The sequence below is a fragment of the Melanotaenia boesemani genome, chromosome 13 (assembly GCF_017639745.1).
Source record: "Melanotaenia boesemani isolate fMelBoe1 chromosome 13, fMelBoe1.pri, whole genome shotgun sequence".
NCBI lineage: Eukaryota > Metazoa > Chordata > Actinopteri > Atheriniformes > Melanotaeniidae > Melanotaenia > Melanotaenia boesemani.
Genome location: NC_055694.1, coordinates 31,876,867 through 31,903,539, shown reverse-complemented (window position 1 = coordinate 31,903,539; position 26,673 = coordinate 31,876,867). Strand labels below are relative to the sequence as shown.

At 42.0% G+C, this 26,673-nt stretch overlaps 1 protein-coding gene across 3 annotated transcripts in view; it reads left to right on the top strand.

The window, feature by feature from the left end:
* LOC121651302 (PHD finger protein 20-like) overlaps positions 1–24,978 on the top strand; it is a 29,123-nt gene extending 4,145 nt beyond the window's left edge. For 2 of the 3 annotated variants that reach the window (XM_042003380.1, XM_042003382.1), the window contains 15 exons: positions 1,154–1,238; positions 6,464–6,537; positions 6,623–6,845; positions 6,924–7,007; positions 9,075–9,134; positions 9,238–9,421; positions 9,502–9,611; positions 9,684–9,818; positions 10,155–10,223; positions 12,004–12,146; positions 12,361–12,460; positions 19,613–19,808; positions 19,889–20,087; positions 20,568–20,817; positions 23,283–24,978. In XM_042003380.1, the coding sequence (XP_041859314.1) occupies positions 1,154–1,238; positions 6,464–6,537; positions 6,623–6,845; positions 6,924–7,007; positions 9,075–9,134; positions 9,238–9,421; positions 9,502–9,611; positions 9,684–9,818; positions 10,155–10,223; positions 12,004–12,146; positions 12,361–12,460; positions 19,613–19,808; positions 19,889–20,087; positions 20,568–20,817; positions 23,283–23,419 (2,049 nt within the window). In that variant the 3' untranslated portion in view covers positions 23,420–24,978. The remainder of the gene's footprint in view (positions 1–1,153; positions 1,239–6,463; positions 6,538–6,622; positions 6,846–6,923; positions 7,008–9,074; positions 9,135–9,237; positions 9,422–9,501; positions 9,612–9,683; positions 9,819–10,154; positions 10,224–12,003; positions 12,147–12,360; positions 12,461–19,612; positions 19,809–19,888; positions 20,088–20,567; positions 20,818–23,282) is intronic. The other variant, XM_042003381.1, reaches the window with a different exon arrangement.
* Positions 24,979–26,673: the final 1,695 nt, after the last annotated feature.

The window sequence follows — 26,673 nt, the reverse complement described above, 5'->3', positions numbered from 1 at the left end:
CCTGGTCAAGCCTAGGGCAACATATGCCCCATTATGTTTTTTTTTTTTTTTTGCCCATTGGTACTTTCAGAAATTTGTCCATTTATTGCTAGCAGTGCAAAAACTAAAGTTTTTTTTTAGCCTTGCTGTGCCCCCCAGTGTCATAACACCATCGCCCAGTTCAGGAACCACTGATCTAGACCATGATAGCATGAAACAGCCGATCACTGCTTGTTTACAGTACCATCCACATTCCAAGAAGTTGTAGACTTCCAAGATTATCCATGTTTTCATCTGTTTGGCAGCGTGGAAGCTTCAGATAGTTCCAGATATCTGGAGCTGAACTGATGGGCGTTTAAAGCTGAGGCTCCGTTTACACCACAACGCTAAGACAGCTAAACGCAAAAGTTTTGTTGCATTCTGGCCTCTTGTTTACACGGAAACAGTTTTGGGTGGATAAAACCGCAATGATTTGACAACGACCTCCAGAGTGACATTTTCTCACAACGCAAGGCGAGTACCGTCAGTGTAAACTGAAATCTTTTGGCAATGAAGACGTATTTGATAATGGTAAATTATATAGCACTTTTCTATTCCTCTTGACCATTTAAAGAGTTTTACACTGCATGTCACATTCAGCCCCACAGACACTCATACAGCACCATGCTGTACAGACTAAATGCTTTTTTGCTCTAAAACCTTCATTCTCTGAAAGACACATCAGGCGATGCGAGGTTCAGTGTTGAACTTGGTGTCCGGGGAAGGCTGCAGTCAAACCAGACTTTCAGGTTGGATGATTGCTCCTGAGCTTCACCTGCCCCCAATTTCATCTCGCACTTGCGCACTCAGACCCTGCTTAACATGCGAAAGCATAAAACCAGCATGGTTTCTGGATGGGGTGGGGCAGGGGGTCCGTGGCTTTTCAGTGTTTGCATGGAAGGGGGCTTCAAGGAAAATAGGTTGGGAATCACTGGCATCGACCACCACTTTATTCACTATGTGAAGACATTTGACTGAATGCCAATAATTTGCCTGATACTGTAGCAGAAACACTAAAGACCAATGACATTTAAGTTCTGGGTAGTTTTGGTTTTGGCTGGCTGGAACGGCTGCATCTTCATACCTTCTATCTCTGTGTCTGCTGGACTCCATTTTTTTTTTCTTTTTGTTTCAGATGTTTGTTTCGGGTACAAAGGTTCTGGCCTGTTGGACCGACTGCCGCTTCTATCCGGCCAAAATCCTCAGAGTCAACAAAGATGGTGAGACTCAACTTTGATGTTTTACTCCAGGTTTTATCTTGCTGCACATTGGAGCTGAAACAATCAGCTGATCTACTGACAGAGCTTTCCAAGTAAAATCTTCTCTCTTTTCTTTAAGGTATCTTTAAGTGTTCTCCAGATTTTTATTTATGTTTTATGAGGAGAAACTTCAGAATTTGAAGCTCACATTTTTCTGTTATTAAAGAAAGTTTCCTGATCAATCAGTGTCATAATTAGGAAGAGACGCTGAAGTTGGGGGCTGAAGGAGTATGGTTTGATTCTAAGGTCACGTCCACATGGAGATGATATCAGGTGTTTCCTCTAACGTTTGTCATTGCTTGGATGTTATGTCCACATGAAACCAGCAATTTGGGAGCCAGAAAATGTTCATTTTTGAAAATTGGTCTCAAAATGAATAAATCTGAAAACACCATGTTTACAGCCAATACGCATCTTTCCTGAACCGATGATGCCGCAGTCCTGCTTCTCCCTTCTCCCTGCATGCACAAAGCCAACAGCTACAACATTGGAGTTGTTTGTGCTGCAGAAGCTACTGATCATGAAATGGATAATACAGCAAAATCTGTAAAAATCTCAAATCCACACAAATCTTTCTTTTAGCTCTCTGCCATCTATTACAGTGATGTGTGAACTATCGATACCTTAGATACTAGCTATTTTTTCTCTAGAAGCAATTTTCATGTTAAAATTTTTATTTTTTACATCATTTAAAATAGTTTATCATTAACTGGAATACAGTTGGAAGTAACTGTAGAGGATCAGGATCGTTGGTAGGAACCGCTTTTTCTTCCGCCTGTCATGGTCATATATAAAAATAAAGCACAGCAGTCGCTCACAGTGCTCACCCTGTCTGAAGCTCAGTCAGGTGTGGAGCTGAAGAGCAACAGGGCTGTATGATCTGTGCTGGATGACATAGAGCAGGCATGTCAAACTGGTCCAGCAAAGGGCCGTGTGGCTGCAGGTTTTTGTTCCAGCCAGCCAAGAGCACACAGTTTGACCAATCAGCTGTCTGAAGACTGAGATCAGTTGATTGAATCAGTCAAATCTGGTGTGCTGCTGCTTGGTTGGAACAAAAACCTGCAGCCACACGGCCCTTTGCTGGACCAGTTTGACATATGTGACATAGAGGTTTCCATAGCAACACCACAAGCATCCTTAAACATCTGTGAATCATCAGAACACAGAATTTAATGAGGTTATGATCAGGTGATCCAAAGAGCAGGACTATCAGGTACCATCAGCTACTATCAAGTACCATCAGCTACTATCAGGTACCATCAGCTACTATCAAGTACCATCAGCTACTATCAGATACCATCAGCTACTATCAGATACCATTAGCTACTATCAGGTACCATTAGCTACTATCAGGTACCATTAGCTACTATCAGGTACCATCAGCTACTATCAAGTACCATCAGCTACTATCAGATACCATTAGCTACTATCAGGTACCATTAGCTACTATCAGGTACCATTAGCTACTATCAGGTACCATCAGCTACTATCAGGTACCATCAGCTACTATCAGGTAATATCAGGTACTATCAAGTACCATCAGCTACTATCAGGTACCATTAGCTACTATCAGGTAGGGCTGCACGATTATGACCAAAATAATAATCACGATTATTTTGATCAATATTGTAATCACGATTATTAATCGCGATTATTCACTGTGTTTGGAAAAACATGTATTTTTATTGCACCAATTATAAACAAACTACTTTGCAACAATTTTTTGTGAAAAAGTAAACTTTAAATTAGAATAGATGATAAATAATGCAATAAATACATTTACCATTCATTTTTGAGAAGTTAATGTAAATTTTGGGGCTACAAAAGATGCTAAATCAAGAGCCGTTTGGGAGCCAAAAGAACCGGTTCTCTGAAAACTAGTAATGGATGCTGGTGTGGGAGGGATGTTGTGAGAAAGGCAAACATTGAAGAAAAGACAACATAAAAATGTTTAGAACAGTAAAGAAATAATAAAAATTTAATTCTTCAGTCAATATTTTCTTTGTTTTTTAAGTTTAATTTTATTAAGTGTAATGTTTTTTTTAATTAGGAGTCTGCAACATGTCACAACACTTTTTAAATGTTAATGTCGACACTCTTCATTAATAAACATTAATATCTGACGGTAAGCCAGCGCGGGACCAGCCAGCAGCAGTTAAGTACGTTTCATTTTCAGCCTGGTCATGAGACAGATCTTCTCCTGCTCTGAGTCCAGCTGCTGCGTGAGGACCAAGCCTGTTCTGAGTGCTTCTGGACGGGGGAGGGGTCGGAGCACCCCCCCCCTTGTTGAAGAGTGAACTATACGCTCTTTCACGTCAGTCTCCAAAAGTCTCCAATATCACCAGAAAAAGTCGTTAGATTAGTCGCTAGTCGTTTTTTGAAAATAAGTCGCTAGAGGTGAGTGAAAACTAGCAACACTGAGTACAACTAGCTGCCGACTGTAAAAGGTGCACGCCCTTGTTCTTTAGGCAGCTTAATGAAGCTTTGGCCTCGCGTTCGCCCCCTGGTGGTTGGCCGAATGCAGGTTGAGAATGTGTGTGATCAGAGAAGCAGCAGAGCTGCGTTTTTAATGTAAATATCGCTGACGATCAGGTTCATTTAATTGTGGCCACCAAAATCGTGATCACGATCAAAATCCGATTAATTGTGCAGCCCTACTATCAGGTACCATTAGCTACTATCAGGTACCATCAGCTACTATCAGGTACCATCAGCTACTATCAGGTAATATCAGGTACTATCAAGTACCATCAGCTACTATCAGGTACCATCAGCTACTATCAGGTACCATCAGCTACTATCAGATACCATTAGCTACTATCAGGTACCATCAGCTACTATCAGGTACCATTAGCTACTATCAGGTACCATCAGCTACTATCAGGTACCATCAGCTACTATCAGGTAATATCAGGTACTATCAAGTACCATCAGCTACTATCAGGTACCATCAGCTACTATCAGGTACCATCAGCTACTATCAGATACCATTAGCTACTATCAGGTACCATCAGCTACTATCAGATACCATTAGCTACTATCAGGTACCATTAGCTACTATCAGGTACCATCAGCTACTATCAGGTACCATCAGCTACTATCAGGTAATATCAGGTACTATCAGGTAATATCAGGTAATATCAGATACCATCAGCTACTATCAAGTACCATCAGCTACTATCAGGTACCATCAGGTACCATCAGGTACTATCAGGTATTATCAGGTACTATCAGGTAATATCAGGTACCATTAGCTACTGTCAGATACCATTAGCTACTATCAGGTACCATCAGCTACTATCAGGTACCATCAGGTAATATAAGGTACCATCAGCTACTATCAGGTCCCATCAGCTACTATCAAGTACCATCAGCTACTATCAGGTACCATCAGCTACTATCAGATACCATCAGCTACTATCAGGTCCCATCAGCTACTATCAGGTCCCATCAGCTACTATCAGGTACCATCAGGTAATATAAGGTACCATTTGCTACTATCAGGTCCCATCAGCTACTATCAGGTACCATCAGCTACTGTCAGGTACAATCAGCTACTATCAGATACCATTAGCTATTATCAGGTACCATCAGCTACTGTCAGGTACCATCAGCTACTATCAGGTACCATTAGCTACTATCAGATACCATCAGCTACTATCAGGTCCCATCAGCTACTATCAGGTACCATTAGATACTATCAGATCCCATCAGCTACTATCAGGTACGATTAGATACTATCAGGTCCCATCAGCTACTATCAGGTACCATCAGGTAATATTAGGTACCATTAGCTACTATCAGGTACCATCAGCTACTATCAGGTACCATCAGGTACTATCAGGTTAGGCTTAGAGGGAGAAATGTAAAGCTGTGAACCACGGATGCTAAATTTTAGGAAAGGGATTTTCATCTGTCTGGTGCAGAGGCTGGTGTCATTAAATATTCAGTACTGGTAATGAAACAACCATTTTGGGATTTTAGAAAATAAAAATACGCCTGAAAAATATTCCATTCCAATATATTAACTTTTTGTACAAATTATCGGACCGGCTTGGTATCGCTGATTCTGGCTTGCATTTTACTTAGTATAGTATTGGAAAGAAAATCAGTGATATCTGACATCACTAATCATCTGTATGGTTGTATGCATGCTTGCTCCATGTCTTCTCTGTTTTAGTGGTTTTTCTGTTGCAGCGTGTAGCACCACCTACAGGACTGGAAGTTATACTGCAGCGTTTTCACTGCTTTATGGAAAACTTTATTTAAAGTGAAATCGGTTCCATCTCCGTGTGGATGTAGCCTATAACAAAATGTGGACATTGTTCACACGAGCTGTTAACACGGTCAAAAAGAAAAGAACATTTTTATTTATTTATTTACTTTTCCTCTTTTATTTCTTGTCCTTGTGTTTTTTCCACCACTGTCATGTGTTTAATGCTGTTTATGTTAAAACCAAGCGGCAACCTCCACCTGTAAAATATGAAGCCTTTGTGGAAGTGCAAAAAATTGCAGTTCACCCCTCATCCACTAGGGGCTGACTCCAAAACAGAGCAAATCCCCATAGACTCCCATGTTAAAAAGGCCAACTACACAACAGAAATAAACATGTTTAAAGCCTGGTACAAAAATCTGTTTTAGGATTAATAGTTCAAGTTTACCTTCATGACAACTGTGAGGGGGGTGCAGTTTTTCTAACTCATCTGCTTGGATGTTTTTTAACTTGAAATTCAGCATAATTAGGGCCATGTCCTTTTGATTGACAGGTATCCAATATTTGCAGAAAGAAGGGAGAGTGCAGCACAACCGCGGTTTGTAACTAACAGCCTGCCTTAGCTTTAGCCCGTCTAGCTGGTTAGCTACTGTTGCTCGGGGTTAGCTCGGTTAGCTTTTAGCTACAGGCAGCTTGGACATTGATGGTAGTCAATCATCCACCTTCAGAGTCCCAATCTCAGCTCGATCTCTCTGCACGTTTTTGGATTTTACTGGACTAATGACACGCATGACACTACCAAGATGGCAACATTGGGAACGCCCAACAAGCTTCACTTTTGCTTTTCAGAAACCTACGAGTGATGTCACGGAGGCTCCGTCCTTTATATACAGTCTGTGGTTAAAACGCTGATGTGATGTTGTATCTGAAGTCAATCCTTTTGTTATGACTTTATCGTGTGTGTGTGTCTCAGACTCCTACACGGTGCGATTCTTTGATGGTGTGGTTCGGACTGTGAAGCCCACGAAGGTCAAACCCTTCCAGAAAGTAAGAAACACCGCAAGCTGATTGGTCCTCATCTGCTTCATCACTTTACAGCTACTGCAGTGCTAAATGTGTGTGTGTGTGTCAGAAGTCTAGATCTGAGAAGAATGCTGTGGGAAGTGAAGGATGGGAGGAAGGGGAGAGTGAGGAAGAGGAGGAGGGTGAAGGAGAACTGAAAAAGGAGGAGGAAGAGAAAAAGGCAGATGAGAAGGTGTCATCAGAGGAGAAGGAAGGAGCTGAGGAGGGGGAGGAGGAGAGAAAGACAGAGCCTTCATCCTCCCATCCACCACAGAAGAAGAAAGCAGAAGACAGTAAGTCAAGTGACCCCTGACCTCCACAGTTCAACATGAAGAAGGTTAGTTTATTCTAAAAGCTAACTTGTTTTTCAGGCAGAAGGAGTGGAGCTCAGAATCAGCCAATAGAAGCTGACTCCGCCCTGGCATCACTTCCTAACCCCCCCCAAATCGACCGAGGTACCCATCGTTTTACACACACACACACATGCACACACACACGCGCGCGCGCACACAACAAAACACCCTTGAGAAAATTTTGATTGTAATCAAGTGGAATAATCTGCCAGGACAGACAGACAGATAAATCTGACAGTGAACTAGCTAGTTCTCCAGGGGAAAATATTAGATCCTACACTCCAGATGTTTGCAGACAGCAGGAAGCAGCAGTGCTAACATGTAGCATAGCAACATGACAGGGAGAAACTTGGCTAAAAGCCTCTACCAAGCATTGGCATCCAAACCAAACACAGTTCAAACTCCAAGCAGATAAATAGGAATGTAAGAAAACCAAGAGAACAGCTCTGTCCACTTCTGCTAAGTCCTCCACTTCAAGCAAACCACACAAACAAGGAGTCGTATGACTCTGCCGATTACAAAGATGTCTGTCTCATCATGGTGGGACAGAAACTCTGGAGCTAGCAGCCAGAACCAGGTGGTGAAAAGTTTGGTTCCAGCTCTAAAAACTCTGCTAATGTTTCTCCTATGACTCTGCCTTAGTTTGAAATGAACCATGAAGGTCCTGCTGGTTTCCATGGAGATGAAGGAGGTTTTATAATGAAAGATTCACTCCTTCTATCATAGACTAACTTGGTCTTCACTTCTTTCTGGACCCTCATGGTGTTTCTAAGGTGAATGTGGGGCTAACCCTGGATCCTCCTGTTTCTGACCATTGATAGACGTGTCTATCATCATCATCATCGGCCGATGGCTTCCTGAGATATTTACCTGTGTAACGCCTCTATTTAAACTAACTATGTTAGCTCCTACTTTAGTACCGTTCCTCATCAGACATCATTCCTACAAGAACTGGGCTGCTGTCCTCTTGTTGTCATTGAAAGGAAGAGATAACCATTTACAGTTTCTACTGTGCTCCAGGGGAATTTATTCTGACACAGTAACACATAAGTTGATTCTGAAACTTCTGTAGTAAAAACACAAATAAATATAGGTATATAGATAGGAAGACTTTATGTAAGTGATGGTACTATGATAATGCAGCATGGTGATTACAGGTTAAGTAAGAGGAAGAAATTCATGGACAAGATAGTGAAACTGCCGTGTAGATGTGTGTCTTATAAAAAAGAGTGATTATGAATGGGAGGAACGATCTCCTGAACCTTTCTTTATGAGAGCTCCTGCCTCTCCAGTAGGTTTAGTGGGTGTGAAGGACTGTTCATAATGGAAACCAGTTTGTTCAGACATCTCGTGTCTCTGACTGTCTCCAGGTTGTGTCCAGTGATCTTACTAAAACCTCCTGAATAAGAAAAAAAATTCTAGGCTTTAGATAAGTGAGAAATATCTTAAAACAATGAGTAAAACACTCATTTCAAGTCCTTTATTAAGTAAATAAAAAAGCTCAAAACTATCCTGCTTCTTTCAGAGTTGTTTCTTTCTCACTTAAAATTAGAACAACTAAACTAGATGATTCTTCTGAGTTCAGGAATCGCTATTAATAGTTTTTTCCTTAAAAATGTGACACGAATTTACATAATGAAATGAATTATAATGGATTTTAATAAAGTTGGGGTGAGTTTTTTACCACTTGTTTCAAGATCTTTTTCACTTGTTTAAAGCCTAGATATTTTTTCTTATTTCAGGAAATTTTACCCAATCTAATTATCTTGCTGCATTGGCAGATTATCTCACTTTGTTATAATCTGAATCTCCTCAAGTTAAGTGGGTTTCCTCCCCATATATAAGATACCACACATTTGCAGTGTGTTTGAATTGGTACTGGAAGGTCTTGAAACAACTTTCCACAGCTAAAATTTGGTGTGAAAGATACAGCCTGATCTCATACAGATGATAGAATCTAACCCAATATGCGTGTAAAATAATCAATTTTAGGATTTAGTAACTTAAAAAACTCTCAAAACATGATTACTAACCTTATACATCCTGCTGCAAACAAGTGATAAAAGCCTCTCTCATTCTCTGGATATAAGGTTGTGAGGCTGGGTTAGATGGCTAGCCGTTGCAGTGTGTTTGTAGCAGTTAAGCTAACAGCTTCTCTGTGTTCCTCAGATGTTCTGTTGGAGCGTCAGGCCCACCTGCCCACCACGCACAAGTTCAGCAGAGAGCCTCGTAAGCACCTTCACCCTTATACACACGTATACACATGGAGCTTTCTGCAAAGTTTCACTTTTTCAGTGTTCCATCCATTTTTTTTTTTTTGTTCCTCTCTCAGTGTACCGGGTCATAAAGAACCAGCCTCCTCCGATTCTGTCCATCGAGCTGGACCATAACCCCTTCAAGTGCCTGGCTCCCGGATGCTCCAAATCATTCAGGAAGGCCAGTCTGCTGCACTACCACATCAAGTACTACCACTCCGAACAGCAGCTTGATGGAGGCCGCGAGCCGGAGGTGGCAAGGTCGGTTCTGATCCTGCAACAGGAACTTTACAGCTTCAGTGGACTCTTAACACTCACAGGTCTCCATGGTGTCGTTGTAGGAGGAAGCGGTCTTCTTCCGAGGGGGCCGACTTCATGCCAGGCAAGAGGACCGAGAACCAGACTGGCAGCTGTCACCGTGACGACAGTGAGCAGAGCATCATGGGAGCAGGTGGGGCGGCGTTCATGTGCACACAGTCTGACGTGAGCATCTTTATCAATAACACAGTCTGACTTCTGTTAGCAGAGGTGAAGAAGGATGGAGGGAAGGAGAAACCAGGAGGACAGGACAGGAAGGAGAGGAAGCACTTCCTCAGAGTCAAGCTAAAGAAGAAGAAAAAGAAGAAGAAGAAGAAGAAAAGTCAGCTAACAGATAACAGTCAGTGTGCAAACAAACTGCTGCCTCTCTGCTTTCTGTCATCATTAGAAGATCTGATGTTTAAAGGAAGTCAGAAACACGTGTTGGTGGTATCATGGCCGCCGCTGGAGAGGAAGACCTGAATATTTACTTTGACATGCTTCAGTTCTCCTGGTTTACCAACGTTTGAATGAAGCCGAATGAGTCCTTTCTAGCCTGGGAGTGATTTTCTAACTCTGGCCTGTTTTTTATCTGATTTTCTGTTCATCTTGTTGACATGAAATCTCAGTAAAAACATACAAATAACAGCTGGAAAATAAACACTGTGTTTATTATGTAACGTCTTTCTTTCTGCAGGACTCGGCAGCAGCGATGATGAGAGTTCAGACAGACCTCCCATCACTCTGAAGCTTTCACACCCACATGGTTAGAGCTCTCTCACACACACACACACACACACAGAAAATAAAAATGTTTCTAAACAACTATCGGGCTCCAGACTAACTTTTAGCATTGGTTGCACTGGTGTGTCTGAATTTTAAAACCGAGGTGCATGGAGATTTTCCCAGCATTCCTCTCAGCACTGCATTTTAATCCATTTCCAGGATTTCCTTTTAATCGTTACACGTATACATTGATGGTTATTTAAATTATTGGGAACCATAATGAGGTTCAGAAAAACGTTCATCTTTATTTGAAGCATGAACGTTAAATAGAAAGAAAGCTTATAAACAGCTTCACTGCTCTGAATGTAACAAAACATTTAAAGCTCTGAGGTGGATCGTGATGCTGTGCTGCTCCTGGACAAATTTCCCTCCTTCGGATTACATTTCATCCGTTTTTTTCCTGTTAATCAACTGCTTGGACTTGAATTTCCTGGCAGGGGGTTCTCTTCAGCGATATTATATGGCACATTTGTGGCTGCTCAACCAAGTTTTGTTGTTTTTTTTTTTAATACACAACAGTTTCTACGATTGATAGATCTGTCGGCATTGATTGGCATGTGTTTCCACGGATCTTCTCCCGGACGGCCTCCACGTGCAGCTCAAACATCTAGGATGAGTTTGATGGAGGCTGTTCTGGTTTCCTGCCAACGCTCATTGTTTATTAGCCAGTAAATTCTCAGTCTGCTTCACCAGAAACTGTTTTCTCATCATTTCTAGAGCCGCGTAGCGTTGGCTTATTTTTTTTATAAATGATGTTTCTCTTGCTTAACATCTGGGCGAGACTGGAGCTCTGTCAGTTCAGGTGAGAGCTCTAGAGGTCAAAATTCCTTTATCTCTCATCTGGCCTTCTTTTATCTCAAGAACCAGGAAAAACTCTTAAACTAGTGGAGATAACGGGTCACACACACATAAGAGCAGCATTTTCCACATTTTACAGCTGATTCCTGTTTCATGTTTCTTCGTTGGTTCTTTGTCCCAGTTAAGTCAAATGTCCGTTCCCATGTAACTGGACAGTCAGCAGATCTTCCTCGGCTACTCACCAGGCGTGATGCAGACGGGTTAAATTATGGGAAAATATTACTCATTTAGCAAACGTGTGTCATAATGTACAAAGTTTCAAGAGATGTTTAAAAGGTTTGATTGCTGATTTGTAATCTTTGATGTATCTGTGTAATCATTTAGACATTGCTTTGTTTTCGCCATTTGGATGCTTACTTTTATAGCAAAGCATATTTTCTTTAAGATCTCATCTATAATGTTCTCTTATAGTTGTTCTGTTATAGGTGGAGGCTTGATTTGGGCTTTATTTCCTCCTCCTGCTCTTTATCATCTGTTATTTGTTTTACTTTTTTCCATTGTATACTTTAATTGTGCAAAATAAAATGAAGAATGAACAAATTCTCACCTGTATCGCTCTTCATCGGACTGGATGTCTGATGTTCGCTGGTCACAACTGAGGAGCAGAGAGAAGAACCACCTCCTCTTTGCCTTTAATTGGCTTTTTATAACAGTGTCTTTCTCTGAGCTGGTGTAAGGAGGGAATGAACACAAAATACGCAGACAGACGTTTGGGGGGATAAAAGTCCTCCATCCAGACCTGTGACATGTTAGGCGCACTGGTGCGACCAAGATGAAAAGTTGTACTCGACAAAGTTTCGGTCACATGTACAAAGTTCTGTGAAACGTCTTGTTTGGAGTTTTTTTGGTCTCATTTTAAGACCTGATTTCTGATTAAATTTGGGTTTTACTTTTCCTTTCAGTTGATGACGGCAGCGATTGGTCAACGCTGACAGCCGAGAGCGGAGAGGACACGTCCTCTTGGCCGGTTACTATGGAGACAGATGAGTGCGAGGTGGTGAGGTGTGTGTGTGAGGTGGATGAAGAGAACGACTTCATGATCCAGGTGAGGCGTGTTTAGAAAAACAATGTTTAGAAGTGGAACTAAGACCAGCAGCTGAGGCGATGAAGGGTTTTTATTTAGCTGCTTTAGTTTGGGGTTTCGACTGCTTGTCGTGTGGTTGTTCTGCTAACACATCCATGTACTTATGTATCTGAGCTGTGAGTGGTGGAGAGGGGTCTGTATGTGTGATGTCCAGCCTGTCTTTGTGTCTCTGCAGTGTGAGACGTGTCTGTGCTGGCAGCACGGCACCTGCATGGGTTTATACGAGGACAACGTCCCGCACAACTACATCTGCTACTACTGCAGACAGACTGCAGGTAGGACTTACGCTCGCTCTCCTCCCTTATTTATATATTACACAGCTTTCCATCAGTCTGGTGGCAGTTTAATCTGTCCGTGTTGTGAATTCCCTCCTCATATGACCAGGTTTCAGTGTCTGAGCCAGATGAACGAATGAAAACTCTTTGCTTCCTCGCGCCACCACTTTAAGACATGATTGTTAACTTTATTTCATTTCACAACAAAACAAGATGTTATCAAATAACTTGACCTCTGGAAGGACTTGTAGGATTTCATGTGGCGCTGCAGAGACAAAGTCCTCAGGTGAAATAAACATCACATACGTCCCATTAGACAGTTTAACACCCAGATCCTTCTGAAAACTCAACCCTCCCCACTTCCACTCCCTTAGGAAGGTCCCGCCAGTCAAAGTTGCCTGGAATGAACACAGCAGCCACTTCTCAGAGCACTTTTATGAATTTGGGTACATTGACACCAGGACAGTCCGGGGGACATGATTGAGCCAAGAATACAGAGAGATGTCTCATCTTTCTTTGGTTTGTTTTTACAATGCAAACAAACCAGGACCCCCGGTCTTCAAGCAGACCAGAATTTACCCCTTTGTACGGGGGTATGTTTCTATCTTTAATCAAGAGCGTAACTTTTTGCTTTGAGAGCAAGATTTCTGGTTTTCATGCTCAAATATCATCTTTCTCTCTCCCTCAAAACTCTGCTCTCACACTCAGAAAGTCCCTCTTGCTTTCACCTATATCATTTTTCTTTTCAGACCTCTGCGCTCAGACTTGGTGTAATGTGTGATTTTAGAGGTTCGTGGTGGTCGGCAGATGAAACACACAAAGTCAGAGTGCTAGAATAAATGTGTCAGGTTTATTCCCCGCAGCTCATGACACTCATCATTACATCTCAATGGGTTCAGCCTTATAAGCATAGCATAGCTTGCCCTACCTTTGACACGGACTGGAGAGCCAACAATCCCGGTAGAGTGGCTTAGAAAACCCCGGCTGGGCGTTCGTATACGTAACCCGCAGCAGACTCTACCGAGATGTGGGATTTCCCCGTCTTTATACTTATTTAGAAAAACACAACATCGCATGAGAGAGAGGATGGCCGGTCCTTTCCCACAGGCGAGGATGAGTCCTGAGATCCTGTCTTGTAAACATATTTACAAGACACCCTTTTCTCACCCTTCCAAAGATAGGCAGTTACACAGGCACCAAAACAAGCAGAATAATATAACAAAAACAGTATACAGGTGGTCACTTGGGACAAAACAAGCAGTTATATAACACCAATAGTATACAGATGGTCATTTTAGGACACAAATTAGATATTCCCATATCATTCCACCTCTGGCCTAAAATGGCCTTAATTCATAAAACCTTCACCTTCCCAGATAACATCATCATCTTCAGTATGGCCAGGAGCATGTTGATACTCCTGGCAGATAGTATTGACCCAATGACACACGAAATCTAACAACTCCATTCGCGTGGCATATACATCATTGTGCACCCATCGATCTTGATTACTCCAGTGCATATAAGTGAACTGATCTACATCAGTATCTGTATCCACAGTTACATGATAACACATCGTTCCATAAGGTCCATCTTCTGCTAAAATATGTATGTGCATCATCTTAAGGCAGTGTGATATATGGTCCTAGACAATCGTTGTTTAATCCGGCGTATATAAAGGCATGTTAATACATTGCATAGCGTCAACACACATAAAATAGCCACAAGAATCAATAATGGTGGAGCTACATATGTTCTAGCGGTGACAGACATTCCTGAAAAAATGTCCCACCAGTGATGAGCACTGTCCATCTCCACCATCTTTGCTGCATGCAAAACCTGTTCCCGGTTAACTAGAGTTGTTACTAAGGCACGGGTAACATTCTGAGAATGGCTAGACATAATATCTTTAAGATCACGGGAGCGAGACAGTGCACTTTGGAAACGCTCCAGAGAAATTCGCCATGGTAGGTGTAACACTTTCCACTGGACAGCCGTCAGATGAGATTCTGTGGTAAAGTTAGTCAACCTGTAAGTTACATTGTGCCAATGCCATAGGTGTAAACCTTTTAAACAACCTGAGAACGGTACAGTAGGCAACTGAGTATGGTTGTGAGTAGCTACGCAAAGGGTGTTGGGGCCCACTTGCCATAGCATGTCGCTAGCTGGTTCTATATACCATTCACACAGTGCCGTGTCTCCTGTAAAGCATGGATTTCTATACCCTTTAGATAAGAAGCAGGCTTGGCCTCGATCAGTAGTTTCACAGTCCGTCAGGTCATACGTGTGATTGGTTTGGGGACTAAACCATTCACCGTGAGTTCTCAAAAACATATACTTATTATGTACGATCAATGGTAATACCTGAAACTTACAGATGGTGATTACTTGAGTAACATTCCACTGTATCCAACTTACTGTACACATGGTCATATTACATCGAGTCTGTTCAGGTTTTATTTGTAACCATAAAGCATCAGATATATCAAACAATCGTCTCCATTCATTTGGGTTAGGTGTAGTTATTACCCGTACAAACCTCTCCTCCTGTAGTCGGGAATATATCACCTGTAAACCACACACAGTTGCATCAATAGCTTTGGTTACATTTATTAAAACATCGGCAGTGTCATTAAACAATCTAGTTTGCCATTTCAACTGTTGTTGTAAAATGATTGCAGTCTCTTTTTGTGGTCCTATAGGGACCGGCATCCAGTTCCCCAGGCGATGAACGGCCTGGCTAGCTTTATTTCCAGTGTTGGACAACATTGTCCAAGTGGTTTCTCCTGTTCGAACCACAGCGTGTGCTTTTTCCTGGCAGGTCGTCACCAGTGGAGCTGTATGATTTTTAATTACTAGTTCCTTTGGCAATGCGTCCACTGGGTAAATAAAAGGGTTAGTCCGATTATCTATGGTTGTAGCATTTCTTAACTGATAAATTGGCAATGTAACAGGCCTCATTGTTGTTGCGTTCCTCCAGCCCATTCGAAACTGAACCACTTCCTCCATCGACTGGTGGGGGGTCATCGCAGTGACAGTGAGGGCAGCTAGCAGCATGCCCCAGCAGGCAGCACCACCAGGTCTCAGGCGGGCCCTAGCGAGGATCCTTCTGCGTCCCCTCCTTATTGGATCTTCCGATCAACCTCCTCCACTCCCACTCAGACATCCACCAGGCACACCAGGCTGAAAGAGACACATGACTTCAGAAGAATATAGCACACAGCATTAGTCTTTTAAATCCAAATCCCCCTTGACCTCTAGTAGTAAACACCTGTGGTGTTGTTATTTCTTGCACCATTGTCATATTACATGGTTTTATTACCAGCTGAGCTATTTTGTCACCTTTAGTGACCACAAACGGTTCAGCAGCTATATTTACTTGTCAGGTCCAAAACCTGCTGAGCCGTGGCTCGCAGTGGAATTTAGCATCATTTTGTTTTTTTCCACATTTTAACACTTTCGCACCATGACCATTTGAGTGAGTGGTGTCACTCCTTCTGCAAGGGGTCTGTTATTAATTTGTTTAACCACCTCTGGTAAATTGCGCTTCCAATAATCTAAACTATTATCACCTGAGGCTTTCCTCAGTGAGGATTTTAATAATCCATTTAGTCTTTCAATTAACTCATAACTCATCTACCTCTGCCAGAGCCACGATCACACAACTGGACTAAGTCAACCACTTACTGCAACCTATAACTGTCGCTCTGATACTATATATCATATAATTATACAATATTTGTATCCTTTGCACATCATTCAACATTCTGTATCATCTTTGCACATCCTTTATTTACATAGTCATCATCTTGCCACTGCACTTTATCTGCCAATCCACTCTGGATTTCTATCTTTATTTTATTTCTATTTTTATTCCACTTTACTTATATTGTATATTTTACTTCTATTTTTTATTCCTAGTTTATGCCACTTATGACACTGGACTACTGTAACAACGCAATTTCCCTTCGGGGATAAATAAAGTTGTCTGTCTGTCTGTCTGTCTGTCTAACCCTGCTGCTTGTGGGTGATATGGAATGTGATAAATCCATTCTACATGGTTTTCCCATCTCCATACCATGTGACCTGTGAAATGTGATCCATTATCAGTTTGAATTTGCACAGGCATGCCATAATATTGTTCAATCATGTCTAAACACCTTAACGTTGCCTTTTGATTACTAAATTTACAGGGGTGAACTATCAATACTCCAGAATAAGTATCTACAGCAGTACATGCATATTTACAGTTCTGTGAGACTGGCAATGGTCCAGTAAAATCCATCTGCCAGATTTTCTAATTCTCTCATCATCCCTTGTACAGCAGAAGCAGGTCTGTCTACAGCATTTAACATTAATGTCAACACCAGGGGTCTGTAATGTGGAGGACTGGTTTTTATCAGCTGATCCCGTACTGATTTGGGCACATTCATATCAGCCCATGCATCAGCCGTTCCCAGAAACACTCCTTCCCTCATCATTAACTGAGCCATATCCTCAGTCTGGCGACGACGGGTCACTGGTTTTGCCTGATACCAGTCTAACCCTTCAGCCTCATCCCAGACATCCTCATCCCACTTCATGGGATCCCAACTAGCATCCTCCCGTACCCGTGCAGCCACGGTACGGACTTTGGCAGGGTCAGGACGGCGTGGCGGTCTCCTCCGCATTTGCCGCCGAGCCTGAGCCAAACCCACCAAAGCTTTGTTCAAACATTGATTCAGTGCTTCTTTCTCTGCCTGTATTTTCATTACTTCTTGCCTGGCTAAAGACAGCTGTGTTTCCAACTGTTCTTTTTCATCAGTTAACTTTTTACACTTCTCCTGCGATACACGCCATGCTGATGCACAAAACCACGCACGCCTCTGAACCCCCCCCAACGGGGATTTCAGAGGAACAACAATTTCTTTTAGCGCAGGCAATGCAGCCGCTAGAGAGCCGTCCTTTACAGCATCTCCCCACGGCTCGGGACGACCACCGCCGTCCCGCAGACAGAGCGCAACTTCGCTCCATTCGCCAGTCCAACCTGGCACATCAGATTGCTCCACGGCGGGAGACTTCTTATTCTGTTTCTTAAACATTTCTGCAGCCACCAAATAATATCAATTACAATTTATTAATTTATTAATCCTGTTCGTGACGCCAATAATGTAATGTGTGATTTTTAGAGGTTCGTGGTGGTCGGCAGATGAAACACACAAAGTCAGAGTGCTAGAATAAATGTGTCAGGTTTATTCCCCGCAGCTCATGACACTCATCATTACATCTCAATGGGTTCAGCCTTATAAGCATAGCATAGCTTGCCCTACCTTTGACACGGACTGGAGAGCCAACAATCCCGGTAGAGTGGCTTAGAAAACCCCGGCTGGGCGTTCGTACGTAACCCGCAGCAGACTCTACCGAGATGTGGGATTTCCCCGTCTTTATACTTATTTAGAAAAACACAACATCGCATGAGAGAGAGGATGGCCGGTCCTTTCCCACAGGCGAGGATGAGTCCTGAGATCCTGTCTTGTAAACATATTTACAAGACACCCTTTTCTCACCCTTCCAAAGATAGGCAGTTACACAGGCACCAAAACAAGCAGAATAATATAACAAAAACAGTATACAGGTGGTCACTTGGGACAAAACAAGCAGTTATATAACACCAGTAGTATACAGATGGTCATTTTAGGACACAAATTAGATATTCCCATATCACTTGGTCTCTTTCCCTCACATTCAGACACTTTCTCTGCTCTCAAAACTTCTGCTCCTGGATATTTTTTTCCTCTCTCTTGGGTTGCAGAAAGAGCTGTCTGTCAAACCTCCTCCAGCCAATAGAATACGAGCTAATACGCGCAAATATTCCTCACCTTCTTCAGGGTGCGCTTGTTTTATTTGACACAGTGACTCCACACTCTTAGTCCAGATTTTGTTTGAATATAAACTATTTAGTAGTGACTAATTATCATTTCAGTGTCTCATTAATAAAACAAATAAGTTGTTTCTAATAGTTTTCTACATTGTGCAGTGTAATAATAATGATTAGCAAAGAAAACTCAACATGTTACGTTTCTGTCAGAGGGGGCGGGGCTATTTTCAAAACTCAACAAATCCCGACCGCAAAGGCTCATGGGAGATGCAGATTCAGCTGAAATTTAACCTTTTTTTTTATTGCTGTGCTATAAATGTGAGTTTTCTGCTTTAATTCCTGTGTTATGTTAACAATTAGACAATGTTATAAAGTTCTGCCCTCTTTGAATTTTAAACTTGACACCATGAATGCAAAGGTACAGGGAAAAAATCCACCACCAGCGTCTAATTTTATACATCTCTGTCTCACAGAGACTCATTGTGGCTTTACCATATAGAGCAGGAGTGTCTAGCTGCGGTCCTCGAGGGCCACAATCCTGCAAGTTTTAAATGTTTCCCTGATCCAGTATACTTGATTCAAGTCAAATAACTCAGCAACAGCTTGTTGTCAAGTTCTGCCCGAGCATGTTGACCCATTAATCCGATTCAGGTTTGCTGCAGCAAGAAACCTCCAAAACCTGCAGGACAGCAGCCCTCAAGGACCGACTTTAAACTCCTCTGACTCAGAGTCTCAGACTAAACACTACCTTTTATAGCTGGATTGTAAACCTCCTGGACAGGATATAAATCCCTGTAAAACTTCTATAGATCACCTAAAGGGTAAAATATCCATCACAATTTACCCCAGAGTCACACACTTCCATTCCTGAGAACCCGATGATGGTAGAAGTGATAGCACTCAGGGGCGCCGGCAAGCTAGTGGAGTTTTTAGGAACGGAAACAGGGAAAACAGGCTGAGGTATGCAACATGTCACAAGAACTGGACTGAAATCAGTGGCAGCAGGTCTGATGGAGGGATGAATCCTCCCCAGAACCTGGACCTCAACATTACTGAGCTCTGAAAGTGTTAATTGCTACCCCACAGCCCACACATTTTTATGTTTTTGTCACATGTGGTAATTCTTCACATTATAAAGCTGAACATTTTTAGTTTAAAAATTCCTAAAATGCCAAAAATACATATACATTTCAACCAGCTGACTGAAACAGCTGCAGTTTGTACACACAGCTCTGCAGCTGACTGATGTTCGGTGTGTCCATCGTCTCTGTTTTCTTTCTCCAACACGCCTTCAGGTTGGAGGCGGGCCCAGCGTTTCCTGTCTGAACCTGATTTGCTGATCTCAGGTCACATGTTTGGCCTGTCATGTGTGAAGGAGAATTACTCTGAGATTAACGCCTCCAAGATCTCACACACCAGCAGTCTGCTAGCGCACACGCACGGCCTCAATCAAGTCCTCAGTGGGCTGCAGCTGAAAATCAGTCTGTTACAGTGAGTACGGCTCCAGCAGCAGCACGGCTCGCCTGAGTCTGCAGAGACATGTCTTCAGTCTCTCTGTCTGTCCTGCACAGCTCTCCATCTCACCCTGACCTGCAGCTGTGGAGGTTGCCATGGAGACAGGAGGATGGGCTGAGACTGACATCCAGCCCGAGAGGTGATCCTCCCATCTGTTACGTCAGTAGTGAGCACTGCTACCAGAAGCCCGGAGGATCATGGGAAAAAGCTGAGGAGACGGCTGCGGTGAAGCAGGAGGCCGACACGGAGGAGAAGGTAGAGACAGGAAGTGAATGAGCTGATGAGGTCTGTTCATAAGTCAGAATCAGTTCTAATGGATGTTCATCATTTTAATCCTTAAACTGCCCATTTTATAAAAACTCCAGTACAGTCATGTTGACCAAATCACACAAAGCTTCAGGTCTGATTTGAGGGTGTTGAGATCCAAACAAGAGGAGGCGTTTAACATGTTAAACCCTGTATATACCCATTTATATATATATATATATATATATAAAGTGTTGTTTCTTTTTATGTGACCCAAACCTGAAGCAAAAACACCTCATGGCAGCAGCATGAAGCTCCTGCTGTTGCTATGACAACACTGGCAACCAGCTGAGCTTCACTCTGCTGAATGTGGAACTATTTTTGCTTCTGATGCTCCAAATGTGTGAAAGTTACACTCAGAGCTACGTCATTACACAAAATTATAGAAAGAGGAAAGTTCAAAGGTTAAACTCTGTTTTTCCTCTTCAGGAGATCAAACCTGAAGGTGTTGACAAGCAGCCATGCGACGCCATCGAGGACTCGAATGCTGCCAAGCAACCAGACGCTCACGGAGAACTGAGCGTGAAACGGGAGAACCACACACTCGTGTACAGCGGCGAACACACACCAACACACATGGCGTCTGTGGCTGTGTGTCAGCTGAACCTGCTGGAGCACATCGAGTCTCTTCAGCACCAGATCTGCGCCAGGATGGACCTGATCGAGCGAGAGCTGGACGGTAATACATCATTTCATTCCTTACTTACTGAGATGTGACCAGCAGAAAAACTGTCACTGATCCACACACACACACTTGCTTGAGCTGCTTTTTGAAGAAGACCTAATGCACCAGGAGGGATAAAAACATGTTTGTAACTCATGTCTGACCTGGTAAAAGATTTAAATTATTGCGAATTATACTCTGTGGTTTCTTAAAGAAGTGAGGAATAATATCTTTCTATAGATATACATGCAATTATGGATGTATATGTACATATCTCTTAAATCGTGTTATATCATGCAATGTTAACCTGTTTTTATAGAATCTTTGACTGTGTTTGTCATTGGCAGGTCATGTGTACCATGTGACCATCTACCTGTCCACACAGAGGAGCTGCTGTTGTTTGTCTATTTATACACGAATTAAGCTGTTTCACAAACATTTTGCCACTTGCCCTGAAGAAGGCCTCTTGAGGCTGAAACGTGTTGTCATGGATATGTTTTTTTTATTAGATTAGCCATGAGGCAATAAAGGCTTATCTTCTTTAGTGCCTCAGTTATCTTTTTAATAGTAAATAAGATGAAAAGGTGATAGCTGCCAGAGTAAAATGTATAATATAAAAATATAGAACACACAACATTAAATTAGTATTTCGTTTATTATTTCTCTCCTTTAATAATACCAACTGGTGTTGTATGATACATTGCTGGAAAGCCTGATTAGTCACCTTTACAACGGGGTAGAACTTGTAAGGACTGTGTTTCTGTGGAACGAATAACACAGCTAAACATGTGGGGAGCACCCCCCTCATCCCCCCCCCAAACAAATGAGCTAAAATCCCTTGGGATCTCTTAACTGGTCCTCGATGGCCACCGTCCTGCAGGTTTTAGATGTTTCCTGCTCCAACACACCTGATTCAAATGACATGGATCCAACAGCTTGTCAGATTCTGCACATTGAACCATTTCATTTAAATCAGGTGTGTTGAAGCAGGAAAACATCTAAAACCTGCAGGACAGGAGGAGGCGTTTTCCTCTGCAGCCTGGGTTGTATTAGACAGGCTTTCCAACAAAGTTTGGTACAACGCGTGTTGGTTTTCAGAATTATAATTTAAATTTTACATCAAATTCATGAACTGTTGCATAAATTTATTTTTCATTTTATTTTAGTGATATTTATTTATTAATTCATTCATCATTCGCTCATTTTCTATACCGTCCATCCATTCATCCACTTTCTTTACCGCTTATTCCAGTTCAGGGCTGCAGGGAAGCTAGAGCCTATCCCAGAAATGAGCAGAGCAGGTAGCCAGTCCATCCCATTTATTTATTTTAAATTTAATTATTGTTTACTTCTGATCTGATTATTTTCAGTTCTCCAAACTTGAGCCCCAGAAGTTAAACTGGAATCGTTGTTGGCTCAGAAACACTCTGCTGGCTGACTGAAGAATCTGACCATAAAAATACAAATAAGTCTTTATTCTTTACATTGTTTGCTATTGTTTGATTTCACTAGATTAGATTATTTTAAAAAATAAATATATTTAAAATAGCCCACCCAGGTATTGACCGTATGTAAGAAATACTGATGTGAAAATACTCAGACCTGATAAACAAAGACCTTCAGTGCGACAAGTCAGTCATGTGATAAAGAAAATAACCATGCGATGCGATGGACTGGTGACCTGTCCAGGGTGGACCTGCCTCTCACCTGTTAAAATCCTGGGATAGGCTCCAGCTTACCCGCGACCCATAAAGGACTAAGCCAGGGGTGAACAACGTCGGTCAACATGAGCCACAATCCTGCAGGTCTTCCATGCATCCCTGCACCAACAAGCATGACTCATATTAAATGGATCCAACAGCCTTTAAGCATTTGCATAATGACTCATTAGTTTAAGTCAGGTGTGTCGGTGCAGGGATGCATGTAAAACCTGCAGGACTATGGCTTTCGAGGACCGACGTTGGCCACCCCTGGACTTAGCGGTACAGAGAATGAATTAATGTAAAATAACTTAACAAAATGATGCAACCGCCACTGCTCACTGAGGCTAAACTAGACGAGGTTTGAGGTTCCTGCCTTTGACATCTAAAAATAAAGAATAAAAGGATTTCATTTGTTTTTTGCAGAATTACATTAAAGTAAATCTGTTTTGGCTTTGTATGGTTCGGTAGAAGAAGCTGTGATGTTATTACAGGAGCCCAGTAGGGACAAATGAAGCTGTGGGTCTAAAGGAGTTTGTGTTGGTTGCAGTTTGCCGTTGAACCACTAGAGGTCTCACTTTGGTGGTGGTTCAGACACACTGGAGCTTTAAAAAGGACCAGATCATCCTCATTTCTACACAATGACAGAAACAAAGAGATTTTTTAAATTCTCAAAACTGGGTTTATTTGTTTGGTAAATTCAGTTCAGTTAAAGATTTTACTGAAAATCAACATTTTACTATGTCAGTGAGCTTATTTCTTCCTCCTCTCTTCCTCCAGAGTTGGAGTCCTGGTTGGACCACTCAGGCGAGCTCGAGCCTCCGGACCCTTTGTCCCGCCTCCCGCAGCTCAAACAGCGAATCAGGCGGTTGCTAAGTGACCTGTGTATCGTGAAACACCTGTCGGTCTGCCGCTGACTCCTCGCAATCTTTGACTCCCGAAGGAGTGGAGCAACACGACTGGTGTGGAAGGAAAACTGGGTTGTTTCAGGACAGCAGCGCCCTCTGCTGGAGAAACAGTGCTCTGCAACACATAGAGGACAAGTATTTTTATAAAAGAAGCTTCCCAAACCTCCTCCAGGTGGTGATGACAGGGCTGATCATTGATCAGCTTCTGTATGTCTGAAAGCTGGTTAACACGAGGAACTGAGCTAACACAGAGGTCGTCTTATCATTAGATTACAGCTCAGTTTTCTAAACTCTGTCTCTATTTTCTAGCATCCGATTGTAGCAAACACAAAAAAAGAGTTGGATAGACTTAGTTTAGTTAAAGAAACAGAATGATAATTTTATAAGGCAGAGATTTTGTAATTGCACTAATGTTCGTACTAAATGTAAATATGTCCCATTTTCTAAATTTAAAGCAAAATGAAAGGGTTTTAAGGTGTGTTCAGACCGGAAAGTGTTTTCTAGAAACAGACAGCTGGAGCTAACACTTATTAGTTTTTTATGTTTATTTTCTGAGATGTTTGGTTTCCAGCCTGATTACGTTGATCTAAATGGAGAGAAGCTCGCTGAGCACAGTGTGTGTGGAGAAGATGAACCTGACTGAAGAAGTGCCTCAAACCTGCACTTTTTCTGATGACCAGCAGGGGGCGCCTTGTGTCATTAGCTGGTGAAACAGGCCCAATTCCAGTTCCTCCTCTCTGGTCTACCCCTTCACTTTGGAGTGATAAGGTTCCTGTTTTCTAATGGGAATCATGTCAGCCATAAACCGGAGCATCGAGGAATGTTGGGATTATCTCTACTTCTTGATCCCTGAGAGAAACAGATCCGAGATAAGGAAGTGCGATTGGGTTTCAGTTTTTACCTCGGTAAAGTGCATTTTTCCAGTTTCGTGTCTGTTTAAACACAGAATGGTGCTCATTTTTAAAATCTGGATCTTATTTAGCTCAACATGCTTCTCACATGGGAAACAGCAGCTGCAGCAACGGCACGAGATTTGTGCACATAAGACTGTGGAGCTAAAATAGGGACATAAGTTTTTTAACTTGTATCTCCATATTTAAAACTATGACAAGTACAGATACAGATCTAATCTACAAGTACAGATTAATACAAATACGTGTCAGAAAATATAAGGTTGGAAATACATTTACAAAAAATAGAGACGAGTTAAAAAACGTATCGACCTGTCCATAGAAACCAGTCAGAGAGCTTCTGAGGTAAAGTTCAGGGTTTATTAGTGGGATGGACAGTCTAAGATCCAGCTTGCTTGTATAATGAGAGCAGCTCTGTTGCTCTCACATGCTCTGTGACCAGCATGTTAAGGTTTCATCAGGTGAGTGACAGAGCCAGGCTCAGCGACGCTTCCAGAGCAGCAGCAGGTGTGAACGATGGGTTGGTTGAAGTTACACTTTATCCCCCTTCATGCATCAGATTACAGCCTCTTTACTCCAAAGCTTTTTACTCCAAAAGAAAATATCTACCAGAGAACAAAACAACTATAATTAAGATCTAAAAAAAAACTTGTTGGTGAGAATAAAAGCGATAAAAATGTATTTATAGTTGTGGAAGTGAAAACCAGGGGACCAGATAAGAAGTTACCAACTTAACTTTATCAGGGATTAGCTGCCGTGTGGCTGTTTGTGCCTAGATGATGAGTTTACTGACCAGAGGAAACTGAACATCTGTGCTCCTCTGAGAATCCAGGTTATTATTAGTTTCAGAGATGGAAGAAAATTCCGATCTTTGTGGCTGTTCTGCAGCGACGGGTTGTTAAAATTCGTTACGCACCAACTGGAGCTGGAGAGTGATGTAGTGACGTTTTACATAAGCAGGTGATATTTTTTAAATGGAGGTCTGTTAAAGTCTGAGACGTTGTGGAGAAAGAGCATCAGTGTTATTGTAACTGAAAGCACTTCTGCAGCTGCTTTCTTTCTGATCCAGCATGAATACTTCGTTCTTTTATATCCAGTCTTTCAGTCTATCTGCTTAATTTTTTTCCTGATTCATTAAAAAGTTACCCAACCGTTAGGAGCATTGATTGGACTAAACCTCCCAGTTTCAGACATTGTTAGTGGACAGAACTGACTCATAAGTGTTGATTTCTGTAAGTTCTGCTTCTTTAAGTTAGCGCGGACACTTTTGAACCAGATGGTCTTGGACGTTTTCACTCTGTATGTGCAGACAGCATAGCATTGTTAGCATAATTAGCATTAGCATGAGCCCAGTTATGTCTCCTGTTACATTAACAAATTTCCTGTGTACTTATGTAACATAAGCAGCTTTAAAATGTACATATGTCTGAATGTTTTATACACCTGTACAAGAAGCTACCTGTACAAAGCTGTAGATTTATTTTGATGGAGGTTGTTTTTGAGCTACAAGGTTGGAAATATTTAACTTTTCTCTTCCTCACAGCGGTCACCTTTATGCTAGATTCTTTCTTCTCTGCTGTCATTTGTTTTCATTTTGCTTTTTTTGTCACGAGTTCAATCCAGACGGTCCTGGTCACCCACAGCAGCATCTGTTTCACCTCCACCTGAGTCCGAACATGTGATCAGGTGGTGTCAGGTTATGGAAAACCTGCACAAGTTTCTCCTTTTGCTTCCATGCTGTTTAAAGCTTGAGGAAATGTTGCTTCTCTTTTCTTCTAGGAATTCCAGCTTTGAATAAAATTGGAAAATTCCAATTGGTGTTGGTGTCACACATTGATGAGTCCAGATTTCTCTCCTGTATCACTCCAAGTCTCATTTCACTGTATATATATATATATATATATATATATATATATATACATATATATATACACACACACACACACAAAATACCAGTCAAAAGTTTGGACACACTTAACCATTGGGTTTAATGGGAAACTGTATCCAAACTTTTGACTGGTAGTGTGTGTGTGTATCATTTTCATAGTGTATCCTGTACAATGAGAAAGGAGCCCCTGTGGAAAGAGGTCATGGATGTGGTTGTGTTGCATCTAGCTTGGGATTTGGACTGGACTTGTACTAATATAGTGCTTTTCCAGTCACCTTGACCACTCAAAGCGCTTCACACTACCTGTTCACCCATGCACACACACATAGGATGTGTCTATCGGGGTCCAAGAACACTACAACATGTAGTCATGGGAACTTTCCAAGTTAGAAGACAACTGCTCTTCCTTCTGAGCTACAGCCACCCGTTTAAAAGCTCAACTTTATTTACATTCTTCACAATTT